The following is a 13,271-nucleotide window of genomic DNA, read 5'->3' as shown; positions in this document are numbered from 1 at the left end:
AGTCAAACTGATTTCAATACAGTTTGGCATTAGCATTTTTGCTAAGCGAACAGCGCGATACCAAAGTCCCTTTCAAGGAAAGTCAATTCACTTGGTGGCCATATTTGAATCGCCTTCAGCTATTTCGGAAATGCAAGACCAGCTTCTTTCTACTAAAATATCGAAATCTCAAAAGCTGCCTGGCAAATTCACATGTAAATAACATATTATTTCAAACCAGCAGCAAACTCTGACATGAACCATCTCATAAATCTTGTTTTTTTACATTTAATTAGCATTGAAAAAGCTTATATTTCAGGCTGGATGTGCATATGCAGTCCGCAGGCTTGTATCTTTAGACACTGATTGTTTTATTGGGAACCTGAGCCTCTTTTACTTATAAGGTGGTACTTACTCCAACATATTGCGTGTTTAACTTTCTCTCATTCAAAGTGATACAAGTGCACTGTTTTGGCATATATACAGTGTTCGGCAATACACTAATGAGCATAAACTGCATAGAACAAAAATATTATTTTAATTAAAGCTGCAGTCTGTAGTTTTTCCTCTTTGTCGCCATCTCTGTTCGAAATCTGCAATTGCAGTTATTCACGGAATTATCAACTTTACGTGGGTTGTGCCTCGGCACGGCACAGCACGGATGAATCCAATGTTTTGAGGTGAGTGTGCGGCTGTCCGTCACCGCGCCGGAGTGGATACTGTCATTCGCAATCACAGAGTCTACTTTTTGGAAAATGTCATCTGAACAAGTAAGAAACATCCACTTTTGTTCTGACCAACTAATGGGAAAAAAGCATTGCAGTACAAATGATTAAATCCAACGATCGCTTATCATATCACGTCAAACCGTGCAAATTATACTTTGTTCTCAAATTGTTAATGTTAACAACATCAGCATTGCGTGACTACATTTAATGCCCTTCCGATATTTGTCCTTGTTTTCGCATGGGCTGGAAAATGTCATCTGAACAATGACATCCACTTTTGTTCTGACCAACTAAGGGAAAAAAAGTATTGCAGCAAATCACGCCTATTAAATCTAATGATCACTTATATCACGTCAAACCGTGCAAATTATAAAATCATTAATGTTAACAACATCAGCATTGCGTGACAACATTTAATGTGTATTAGGGCTACCTATAGTTCAGTTTCCATTTCTGTGCAGTCTAATTTCTAATTGTCATACCAACAAATTAATGTTCCCTAGAACTGGTTCTCTTTGAAATACAAACACACGTATCTGTAATCAGACACATATTTAAAACTGGAATATAATCTAATTTCAGTCACATACATGTGTCATTACCATGGGCCCGGTTGCAGTCTCTTTTTTTCTGTAGCCACTCCGAAGTCCGAAGTCTTTTGCATTTTATAACGGGTGAATCTCCAGTTGTCACTGGTGATTGTCGTTTGAACCTTTCTGGATCGGCCATCAAATTAATAAGTTTAATTATATCAAGTGCTGTGAGAAAAGGCTATAAATCTCCACCACCAACATCCTCACACTCATAGCCTACTAGCCGAGACTCCTCCTTTATGTGTACAGATGTGACGTAATGACGCAAAGACATGCTCGAATTTCCCAGTGGAAATCCACCAGTACCACTGGAATTAAAAACATTATTACAAGCTTACCGTTTTGAATCGAGCTAAGGCAAGCAGAAAGTTTTGAACACTGGCTGATTATGTACTTGCTCAAAAAATGTATTTTGGACAATTTTTAACCCAAAAAAGTTACGGACTGCAGCTTTAATTAAATGAATAATATTTAATTAACATTTTTAATTAATAATATGTAGCATTTTCATCAACTTTTGCCTTCTCCATGAATGATACTTGCCATGCTGCCTTAGAATTTGATAATAGGTAGGCAGAATTATTATTTTGCTTACCGCTTGAAACTGACTTTCCGTCGGAAGCACATCTATGATTCTTTTGTTCCAGCTCACTAGGGGCCTCATTTATAAAACGTGACACAGGTTTGATCTTAGAGGTGTGTGCGTATGCTAAAATCCATGCCAACGTATTTGTGGCAGAGAGTGGGAGAACTGCAGGTGTTTGGAAATCTAAGCAATTCTTGTCATTCGCCATTTTCAGGTAGAGCATTTGGACGTTGACTGGTGTTCTTTTATATGCAAATGACATTAATTAGGCGGAGTTTACAAGTCGGAAACCATTCAGCTGCACACAATTTCAAGATCATTTGCGATTTATAAATTTCACATCTGGAAGAGAAGCGTATACGCACTTTTTTATGCGTACCTTCGTGTACGCACATTTGAAAAAGGATCGTAAGATTAAATGTAGGACGGTTTCAACGCAACATTTTATAAATTAAGCCCTAGGTTTAGGAACAGACCCTTTGACCAGATCCCAGGTTTGTTGGGTTGTAATCATCCTTGGATAATTCATAATTCATTTCTCAAAGTCATTTATTTTTAGTGTAGGGTATTCTGCAGTGCTGTTTAGTGTGTGTGTGTGTGTGTGTGTGTGTGTGTGTGTGTGTGTGTGTGTGTGTGTGTGTGTGTGTGTGTGTGTGTGTGTGTGTGTGTGTGTGTGTGTGTGTGTGTGTGTGTGTGTGTGTGTGTGTGTGTGTGTGTGTGTGTGTGTGTGTGTGTGTACTCAATATTCAGGAAGGAGGCAGGCAATTTTTTTTTTTTTTTGCAACCATTCCTTCCCAGGAACAATGTGTGACACAGATAAGAAAACAACATCCAAAGACAACACACACACACACACACACACACCCCTCCCCCCCTCCCCCCCCCCCCCCCCCCCCCCCCCCCCCCCCTCCCTTTTACAAATAACACAAAAGCGCACACACACACACACACGTTGTGAAATATGCTTAAGACATATGCCACATCACAAATTACAAAATACACACTAATAATTTTCTTATGGAAGCCGAAAATGCAAAAAACATTCAGGGAAATCCTTGCCACAGATATGACTATCTAACATTGAACAAGAACATAATGTCTCTTCCTCTTGCATGGCCTCAAGATCTCGCTCATGCATCTGCCTGTTCACACGCTTTCCTGTGTATTTCCTAATTTTGACTAATGACTGTTCTTTTCTCTTGCACAACAACATGCACATATGCTCAGTGCACTACTGAAGCACATTTAAAGACTAAAATTTTTATATTATTTAGTATCTATTCATATTTTGAATTAGCATTCATTTTTATATCTTCAGTTTTCATTTAAAGCTAAGTTTAAGTAATTTTGTTATGTGCATTAGTCATTTTTATTATTTGCTTATATTTCTAATAAGCTTACATTTATTTTATTTCCGTTTTAGTTTTAGTCATTTTAGTACTTCTACTTAAACTTTTTTCATTTAATATTTATATTTTATTTTATTTTAGCTTAATTTCAATTACCAAAATTATTTTTAATAGTTTTCATTTTAGTTAACAATAACAACACTGTTGCCATGTTGGTGTGCATTTTACTCAACGAAGATTGGTGCGTACAAAACATACAAACTTAGTACAAAAACAACCGTAATACCTACGTGCTGCTTATTAACTCTCAGATTTTTTTTGGCTCCCACTTCCCACTTGTGCTCCTTTGCAGTATCATTGGCTGTTGCTCATCGTACGTACATGATAACTGGTTAAACTAGTAAGAAATGTACAGGTGCTGGTCATAAAATTAGAATATCATCAAAAAGTTGATTCATTTCAAGAATTCAACTTAACAGGTGAAACTAATATATTATATAGACTCATTACATGCAAAGTGAGATATTTCAAGCCTTTATTTGTTATAATTTTGATGATTATGGCTTACAGCTTATGAAACCCACGAAATCAAAATCCCAGAAAATTTGAATATTACATGAAATCACACAGTAATACAATGGTCATTGAACCAGGTTTTGGTTCTTTTGGCAGTGTGAGCAGGTGCAAATCCTGCTGGAAAATGAAGTCAGCATCTCCATAAAGCTTGTCTGCTGAAGGAAGCATGAAGTGCTCTGGAAATGTCCTGGTAGACGGCTGCGTTGAGTGGACAGCACAGTGGACCAACACCAGCCGATGACATGGCTCCCCAAACCAACATAGACTGTGGAAACTTTACACTGGACTTCAAGCATCTTGGATTGTGTGCCTCTCCATTCTTCCTCCAGACTCTGGGACCTTGGTTTCCAAATGAGATGCAAAATTTGCTCTCATCAGAAAAGAGGACTTTGGTCCACTGTGCTTTATTAAATCCAGAGTCAACGCAGCCGTCTACCAGGACATTTCCAGAGCACTTCATGCTTCCTTCATTTTCCAGCAGGATTTGCACCTGCTCACACTGCCAAAATAACCAAAACCTGGTTCAATGACCATGGTATTACTGTGTAATTACTGTGTGATTTCATGTAATATTCAAATTTTCTGGAATTTTGATTTCGTGGGTTTCATAAGCTGTAAGCCAAAATTATAACAAATAAATGCTTGAAATATCTCACTTAGCATGTAATGACTCTATATAATATATTAGTTTCACCTGTTAAGTTAAATTCTTGAAATAAATCAACTTTTTGATGATATTCTAATGTTATGACCAGCAGCTGTATCTATAGTTTAGTCTATACCTGCAATAGGTCTTAAAGTCGGCATAAAACAGAAGTTGTGATAGTCTTTCTTCCCTATTGTGGCGTATATCAGAGTGAAACGGCTTCTCGAACAAGAAAAAAATGTAGGCCGGGATTTGATTTTGTCCATGGGGAATTGATTGGATGGTTGTGGTTTGCTATTGGTCGATCTCATGTGAGTGACAGGTTGATCCCGCCCTCATGCCAGTAAACACATCATGAGAGAAGAGAAGAGATGTCGCTGAAAGAGGGAGGGGAAGTTATTCTGATTAAAGATTATGAGGGCATGGTGACTTTAAAAAGTGTGCATAAAAGAATTACGATGATGACGATTGTTGTGGAGAAACTTGAAAGGTTGACGAGTGTTTTGTAGTGTGTGCTGATTCAGTTTCTTCCAAAGTACTTCAACAAATGTTCCTTTACTACCCTCGACTGTTATTAGATTGTACACCTACAGTGTACCTGATCGTTCTGTAGGTGTTTCATTTGATCTTGTTCTGAATCTTCCCCCATTCTCTCAAAGACATCAACACACTGCAGTCTTTTTCCAGACCGCCTCACATGGCAAGCAGCACTAAACCAGACGAGGTCAGGACGAGGTGCTGTATTAAATTCTGCATGAACTCATCTGTCAGAGGCAGTCGAGTGAATCCGACTATATGTGTGTGTTTGGTAAACGAGACGCAACAATATGTACAAAAGCCTTATACAGACAGACAAGGTTAAAGTAATTATATGAAATATATAATGCATGTCTAGTCTTAAGAAACTAGAGATATGCACTGAGAGTATAACTCTTCCTGATAATATCTGATATTAATATTCTATAGTAAGCTGTAGGGTTACCACAGATTACAACTAAAACTAAAATCAACCATTTGAATTGCTTTTGGTGGATTTAAGCATCACAACATGCTGATGTATATTTATTTAGATATGCTAAATATTACATTTAAAGGTGATTTTAAAGATTCATTTAATTGAGTATTAGATGACAAATGTGATATAAAGTAAATTAGCATGTTCAATTAAATATCCAATAAAACTGTAACATCAAAATTATTAATGGAAAACAAATTTAAAAAATATTTAATTTAAATTATTTTATTTTATCATTAATAGTAAATTAAAACTTAATACCATCAAATAAAGCGCTTTTGACTTGGATTAAACTGCTCGACTTATATGGATCACATGAAAATGTAGATTACTGAGATTTTCAATGGATGAACAAAAAAAAAGATGAGAGAACATTAATAATGTCTTTATTTGAGTTTAGAAGAGGAACAAGTCATTCAGGTTTGGAACGAGATGAGGGTGAGCAAATGATGACAGAATTTTCATTTCTAGGTGAACATTTTCACCCCAAAACGAAAATTATTAATTTACTCACCCTCAAGCCATCCTAGGTGTATATGAATTTCTTCTTTCAGGCGCACACAATCAGAGTTACATTAAAAAATATCCTGGCTGGTGATGAATGGATGCGCTTTTTTGGGCTTCAAAATCTTACGTACCATTCACTCCCATTATAAAGTTTGGAAGAGCCAGGATATTTTTTATATAACTCTGATTGTGTTTGGCTGAAAGAAGAAAGTCATAAATGGCTTGAGGGTGAGTAAATTGTGGATATTTTTATTTTATATTAAATTTTTTGGGGTGAACTAACCCTTTAACATTAGTAAAAAGTGTGGAAGCAAATAGCTGTTTTACTTCAGGTACTGGTTGTAAATCTATTGATTTTATTTATGGTTCAGAAGAGGCCTGAAATCTAGCTTTGAGATTCCTTTGACTCTGAACTTTAGCAATTCACCATGTTTTTCAATATAAATCTTGCATTTAGATGTGACCCTGTCCATGGTGCTGATTCTGTGCACAGGTGCACAATCCAAACACCTTCTGTCGCCATGTTAGTGAAGACCTGCGCATGTATTTCTTTAGCAAAACAACAGAAGATGTAAACTCACGCCATTAATAGGTCTATCAACACAGTATCGATCTGTAGACAAAAGTGGCATGTTATAGCAGAGAACACTCAAACCTACATTTCATCAGACAAAAGAGAACAAAATATATAGAAGAAATCAGCAGCATTTATTTCCAGCATCCATCTAAAAAAAATAAATAAAAAAAAATCTCATTGAATGAGCCACGGTTTAAGTCATTGACTGCACATTCTATATTAATGCCCTTGCATATAAGTCAGTATATTTACACTATATTTGCCACAAACTGCCTACAGTTAGACCAATGAACTGCATTACATGCCAGAATCATTTATTTTGAATCTTACTGCTATTTATCACATACTACATACTTCTGTCTAACGACCTTCATCTTGTACTTCACATAAGTTACATTTTCCCAACACAACCGCTTATAGCCATTCAGGTCTTTATTTGTTTGTCATCTAAAACAGAAAAACCTGAGCAATTTTAATCGGAGAGAGTCTGGGATAAAACGAAATCCTCATAAACTTACAGTCAACTGGAGTAAACAGTCACAACCACAGGCAGGCTTTGAAGTATTGAGCAATCGTCCTTCTAACAGTGTCTCAGGATTCTGTTGTTGTGAACGTGGAGCAGTAAAGCCTGGTTCACAGACAGTTCCAGGCCAACCACATCCACGGTGCATGTGGCTTTATAGGATGCATGAATAGAGCCTGGCTTTGAGAACCCAGCATGGTAAATAACCATCAGAATGCAGCATGGCTACAAATTCTGACAAAAGCAAGAAGTCTTGCCCTAACAGACCAACTTTGAATGCTTTGATGTGGTTCCTTCCATAAACCCTAAACATAGGGATGGAATTGTGAGAGGAATGTAAAGATTCTGGTTCAGATTGCACATAACAATTCTGGTTCTATGTTAAAGTGATTTTGTTGTTTTTTGTTAGATAAACACAATTTATTTGAACAAACTCAGTTGTGACTATCTTTAACTAATTCTAGTATGAATAACCTGTAATTTAACTGATTTTACACTACCATTCAAAAGTTTGGGCTCTGTAAGACTTTTTTAATGTTTTTGAAAGTCGCTTATGCTCACCAAGGCTACATTTATTTGATAAAAAATACAATAAAAACAGCAATATTGAGAAAAATTATTACCATTTAAAAGAACTGTTTTCTATTTGAATATACAGTATTTTCAAATGTAATTTATGTATGTAATGTAACTATGATGTAAGTTGAATTTTCAGCATCATTACTCCAGTCTTCAGTGTCACATGATCCTTCAGAAATCATTCTAATATGATTATTTGATGCTCAAGAAACATTTCATATTATTATCAATGTTGAAAAACAGTAGTGTCTTACATGTTATATGTGTCTTTACTGTCACTTTTGGTCAATTTAATGCATCCTTGCTAAATAAAAATAGAAATTTCTTTCAAATAAAACATACTGACTCCAAACTTTTGAACGGTTGAGTATGTCTAAGTCTCACAAGCTTTAATACGGTAATGGTGAAAGGTAATGACGTAAGGTTCGGAGAAAAATCGCTCCAACTGTTGTAAATTGGACTTCACTAGGCAACAAAGTAAAAAAATCTGTACAGCAAAGCACAATGATTTTCATTTTCATTGTGTACTGATTTATATATCGGGTCGTCCAGAGTGCAACCGCACCGTATGGCAGAGCTCTTTCCAACACAGCTATGGCTCTTGACATGTTATGATATTTTTTAAAAGATGGAACCAGTTCTTATCCGATTCCCAACCCCATACATTATACTAATACAGTCCTAACCTTAAAAACCGCACTTGACTTTCAAACTTCTGTAATGTGATGAAGCAAACTGCCCTGTACCATTATAATCCGGATGACTTTGCCATGTCCTTGCATATGTCCAAGATCCTGAGAGTGGGAGACTGATTGGTCTCCTATCGCATCGCAAGCCACACCATCCACTGCCACTGAAACATTGATTCTCAATCCCATTACTTGGCCAGTCAGAGTAACAGATTGCTGCTGACTCCAGCCTGTTAAAGCATGTACATCACCCAGCCAGCCTACAGTCACCCTAAATATGTCCTCATAAAGCAAATGGGAATCTTTACGGCCTTAAGGCTGGAATATACTACACGACTTTCCAAATCTGAGCAGTTTTTAAAATGCTAGGCATCATACAGTTGACAACTTTGTAAAAGGTAACACAGAAAAATAGGGCATCAAACACGACTGTGGATCTCATTGCATAAAGTCATTCTGAGCACAACAACTCACGCAGAAACATATGCCTCGTTGCCTAACAAATGAAAACCATCAGGTCTTGTTTCACAGATAGGGCTTAGATTAAGCCAGAATTACGCCTTCGTTCAAATAGGGCATTTAATATTAAATGTGCCTTAGAAAGAAACATTACTGGTGCATCTTGAGACAAAACAAAGGCACTGACATATTTTAAGATTTGTCAGTGAAAGATGCTTTCAGTTAAAACAGCTCGAACATGAATTTTAGTCTGGAACTAGCTTAAAGGGAAAGTTCACCCAAAAATGAAAATTCTGTCAGTAATTACTCACCCTCATGTTGTTCCAACCCCGTAAGACTTTCGTTCATATTCGGAACACAAATTAAGATATCTTTGATTAAATCTGAGAGCTGGCTCACTGCTTCATAGGCTGCAAGATAATTTATATCTGCCAGCCCAGGAAAGTTAGTAAAGACATCGTTAAAATAGTCAAAATGACTACAGTGGCTCAACCACAAGTTTATCAAGCGACAAGAATACTTTTTGTGCGCAAAAACAAACAAAAATAACGACTTTATTCAACCATCTCTTCTCTTCCATGTCATTCTCCTAAGCTGTTGACGTTGTGTAACAGCGCAGCGCTTCTGGGTTGTACGTCAGAACGTAGGCTCACTATTGGCCGATGCTGGTCATGTGATGCTGGCAAATAGTGAGCCTACATTCTGACGTACAACCCAGAAGCGCTGCGCTGTTACACTACGTGAACTCTCTCAGAGGCCCACACAGAAGAAAATGAATGGTTGAATAACGTTGTTATTTTTGTTTATTTTTGCGCACAAAAAGTATTCTCGTCGCTTGATAAACTTAAGGTTGAGCCACTGTAGTCACTTGGACTATTTTAATGATGTATTTACTAACTTCTCTGGGCTGGCAGATATCGATTACCTAGCAGCCTATAAAGGAGTGAGCCAGCTCTCAGATTTCATTAAAAATATCTTAATTTGTGTTCCGAAGATGAACGAATGTCTTACGGGGTTGGAACAACATGAAGGTGAGTAATTACTGACAGAATTTTCATTTTTGGGTGAACTAACCCTTAAAGCCTTGTCTGTGGAACCGGGGGAATGTGTTTTAAAATGGGCTCAAAACATCGCACATGTTTTAAATGCTCCGACAGGATGGAATCATAGTCTGACGTTTGTGATAGTCCGTGCCCAGCATGAATAGTATGTTCTGTGAAATCTGTCAACTCAAATCTGCAGACTGGCTCTGACTTTCAGCAACTGATGTCGTCTCGTCCAGACTGTAAATCGGGAGGCAAAATCTGGCCAAAATTCGTGAAGTGTATTCCAGCCTTTGGCCAATGGCCTTCCTGCACTGCTTTCATCTCAAACCTGTTGTAAATCAATTCATGAGTTCACACTTACAAATAGTTAAATAGAGTAAAGGATATGCATATTTGGCGTGCTGTCCGAGGGGAGGGCTCCCAGCTCGGAATTTGGCCCGACCCCAGAGTACATGTATGTTCAGATGATGTATAAACCTCAATTTCAGAAAATGGACCCATGTGACTGGTTTTGTGGTCTAGGGTCACATATAACAGCGGTAAATCTGCTATATACTGTATATACCTCCTGATGTTAACTGAGTTGACTGGATGAGCTCCTCTCATGATAATCGGTTTATGATCTGAACATGCTTCTCCCGAACTTTGTTAATAAAACATCATATATGGAAACTCATATCCTCACTTAGTTCTGATTTACTTTCATTAAACACTCAAGAGAGATTCAGGTAATTCTGTTACGGTTAGTGGAAGTTCCCTCGGAAAACAGGAATGCAAAAAGTGCAATTGAATCAAGCCCAGGACTGTGCGCCGGTCAAGGCATCTTTTCAGACTATTTTAATTCTTCGGACGTGATTGGGATTGTCCGTCCTTGGCCCTTATATCGCCCAATCTAATTACAGTGTTGCATAATAGTTTGTTACAGCATCCCAATCAGAGAGCCATTCAAACGGTGATCTGCATGCAAAATGCATATCGCAGACAGTGAAAACCGAGAGCGATATAGAAGCAAGCTGACTCCCTCTGCACCCCAGATTCATTAGTATGCTGCACGTCACTTGGGCCAGGGACACTTTTGGCTTCGTTTACGGCACTACCTATTTCTCTCCTCACCTATGTCACCCTAATTCACACCGCTCTGCTTTTTCTATGGTATCAGCACACCCGCAGGTGCATCACACGCTGTATACGTCGCACCTAATGAACGGTGTGATCCGACTGCAGACATTCAGCCAAGTTGCCCCACTGCGTTCTGCTCGGCTGGTTCTCTCTCACCGGGCATGCATGCAGAGCGAGCTTTAAGCTGCTTGATTCCTCATTATGTTGAAGCAGACATCACAAAAAGGGGGGGGTGGGGGGGGGGGGGTTTGCACGTGAATCTCAGTGTCACAGGTCGGCCTTCAACCACAAACCCTCACAGTGTCTGAGACACCACAGGCTGCTGACTTCTCGAGGAAGTAAACAGCAGTGCTCAGATATGTCAAACACAGACGTTATGCAACGGAACTGCCTTGGGAACACAGGACACACAAGAAGAGGAACACAACAGTTCTGGCTGACGAATGCCAAGTCAGCTCTGTCCGACTGCAAATGTGCAAAACACACTCTCTCCCTGTAGTGCAGAATGCATGCATGTGCACGTGCAGGTTGTCTTTTGATAAATGCATTATTCACAATAACAAATGTTGTAATACATTTAATCTGCATCACAATTATATTGTTAATTAGAAAACAGCTAAAAAGTATTAATTGAAGCAAGAACAAAAATATGAAGCACATTCATATAAACACAATAAATAAATAATGAGTACATTTTATATATATATATATATATATATATATATATATATATATATATATATATATATATAGGCCTTTATTATGTATGTTTTACCATGGTAAGCATGGTAAAACATGTATGTGGCAAATTCCTCAAGACAAATAAATAAAAAAAAGTCAATATTGTTTCACATCATCGGTAGCATCTATATCAGCGCATTTAATGAATAATAAACGTTTGCGTGTCAGAATGTGTCATGTTTTCACTCACCTGGGTCGAAATGCGAACTGAAGGCAAAACTGGGATTAAATAAAACCGACGACATGACCACGACAAATACCGACGCTTTCATCCTACTAGTTAGGCTTCAGATTTACTGCAGGACACAGCGAATGTACAGTAAATAAAGACAAAATCGCTTCATTAAAGAAAAGTAGGTATGACGGTGCTCCGATGCATCATGAACCACAGCGTCATCTCTCTCTCTGCCTCACTTCAGATGCGTCGGATTAAGACACAGATGCGGAGAAACATTTCCGCTCGTCTGTTGTTCTGCGTTTAACGCGTTTCAGTGTAAACAGCGCGGTGTGTCCTCGTCCATCGGGCTGTTTGCTGAAGGCTCCTCGGGGCAGACCACCTATTAGCGTCGGTTTTTCTCCATGTGCAGGCTATGCACCAAGATTTTGGTGTCTGGCAGTTGTCCAGTATCATTCCTGCAAATGTTTTGCTGTGCCTGCAGCTGTGCCCTTTGGACACGCAGTCTGTAATATTATTGGGAGCTCTGGTCAGTTTCTGTCGGTGTGTGTGTGTGTGTGTGCGATGGAGTGTGTAGATTATTAATGCTGCAGCGGCAGTGACAGACTGGAGAGCGCGAGCGAGCGCCGACATCAAAACTGTGACGGATTTAGTCAAGAAAAAATAAACAGCCGGTAAATATATAGTAAATATAAAATATATTGTTTCACATCATCTGTAGCATCTATATCAGCGCATTGAATAATAAACGTGCGCGTGTCAGAATGTGTCATAATAAGTTATAAGCTTTTCTAACGAAATTACTACACAACAACAACAACACAAGTCTTCCCTGCTGAAACAGCTTGAACCAGCCTAAACTGGTTTGCTGGTCTAATAGCTGATTTAAGATGTTCTCCCAACAGAGAGCCCAAAACCCAGCTAAAACCAGCTAACATACCAGACTGGGAAATCAGCAAAACATTTTAAGATTAATTTTTGTCAGCAGGAAATAACTTTAAGGATGTATTGCCACCATAATGTGTAATAAACATGGGTTGAAAAATAGGTAGCAAGTCTTGTCATTTAGAAAATGCGTGACGTAGGCTCTGTCATGTTGGCAGAACAAAAATTGAATTATTTATCTTTTTATTATATTGTGTTATAAAGTGCCAGGGTCGCTGAAAATGGGGGGATAAGTGGACCTTTTGTCCCAATCCCCAGGCTATGTGGGCCCCGGACTGGATAGCCGATGATGGGCTGGGCCTGGAAAGCCATTGTTAGTACACTTTCTACCGAGGGATAAAACATGATTTTAAAAAATGCCATTTCTACGGAGGAAGGAAAAAAAACTCCTTTGGGTTCCGGGGCCCAAGAATTGCTTACTCCAGCCCTGGTAATAGTA

At 38.3% G+C, this 13,271-nt stretch overlaps 1 protein-coding gene across 1 annotated transcript in view; it reads right to left on the bottom strand.

Annotated features, from left to right (window-relative positions):
* aatka (apoptosis-associated tyrosine kinase a) overlaps positions 1-12,764 on the bottom strand; it is a 52,041-nt gene extending 39,277 nt beyond the window's left edge. Inside the window, exon 1 of the mRNA XM_082141212.1 lies at positions 11,903-12,764. Within this exon, the coding sequence (XP_081997338.1) occupies positions 11,903-11,984 (82 nt within the window). The 5' untranslated portion in view covers positions 11,985-12,764. The remainder of the gene's footprint in view (positions 1-11,902) is intronic.
* Positions 12,765-13,271: the final 507 nt, after the last annotated feature.

The sequence above is a fragment of the Leuciscus leuciscus genome, assembly GCF_965113295.1.
Source record: "Leuciscus leuciscus genome assembly, chromosome: 1".
Lineage (NCBI taxonomy): Eukaryota > Metazoa > Chordata > Actinopteri > Cypriniformes > Leuciscidae > Leuciscus > Leuciscus leuciscus.
Note: the sequence above shows the minus strand (reverse complement) of the source record. Positions and strands in the feature narration are given on the sequence as shown.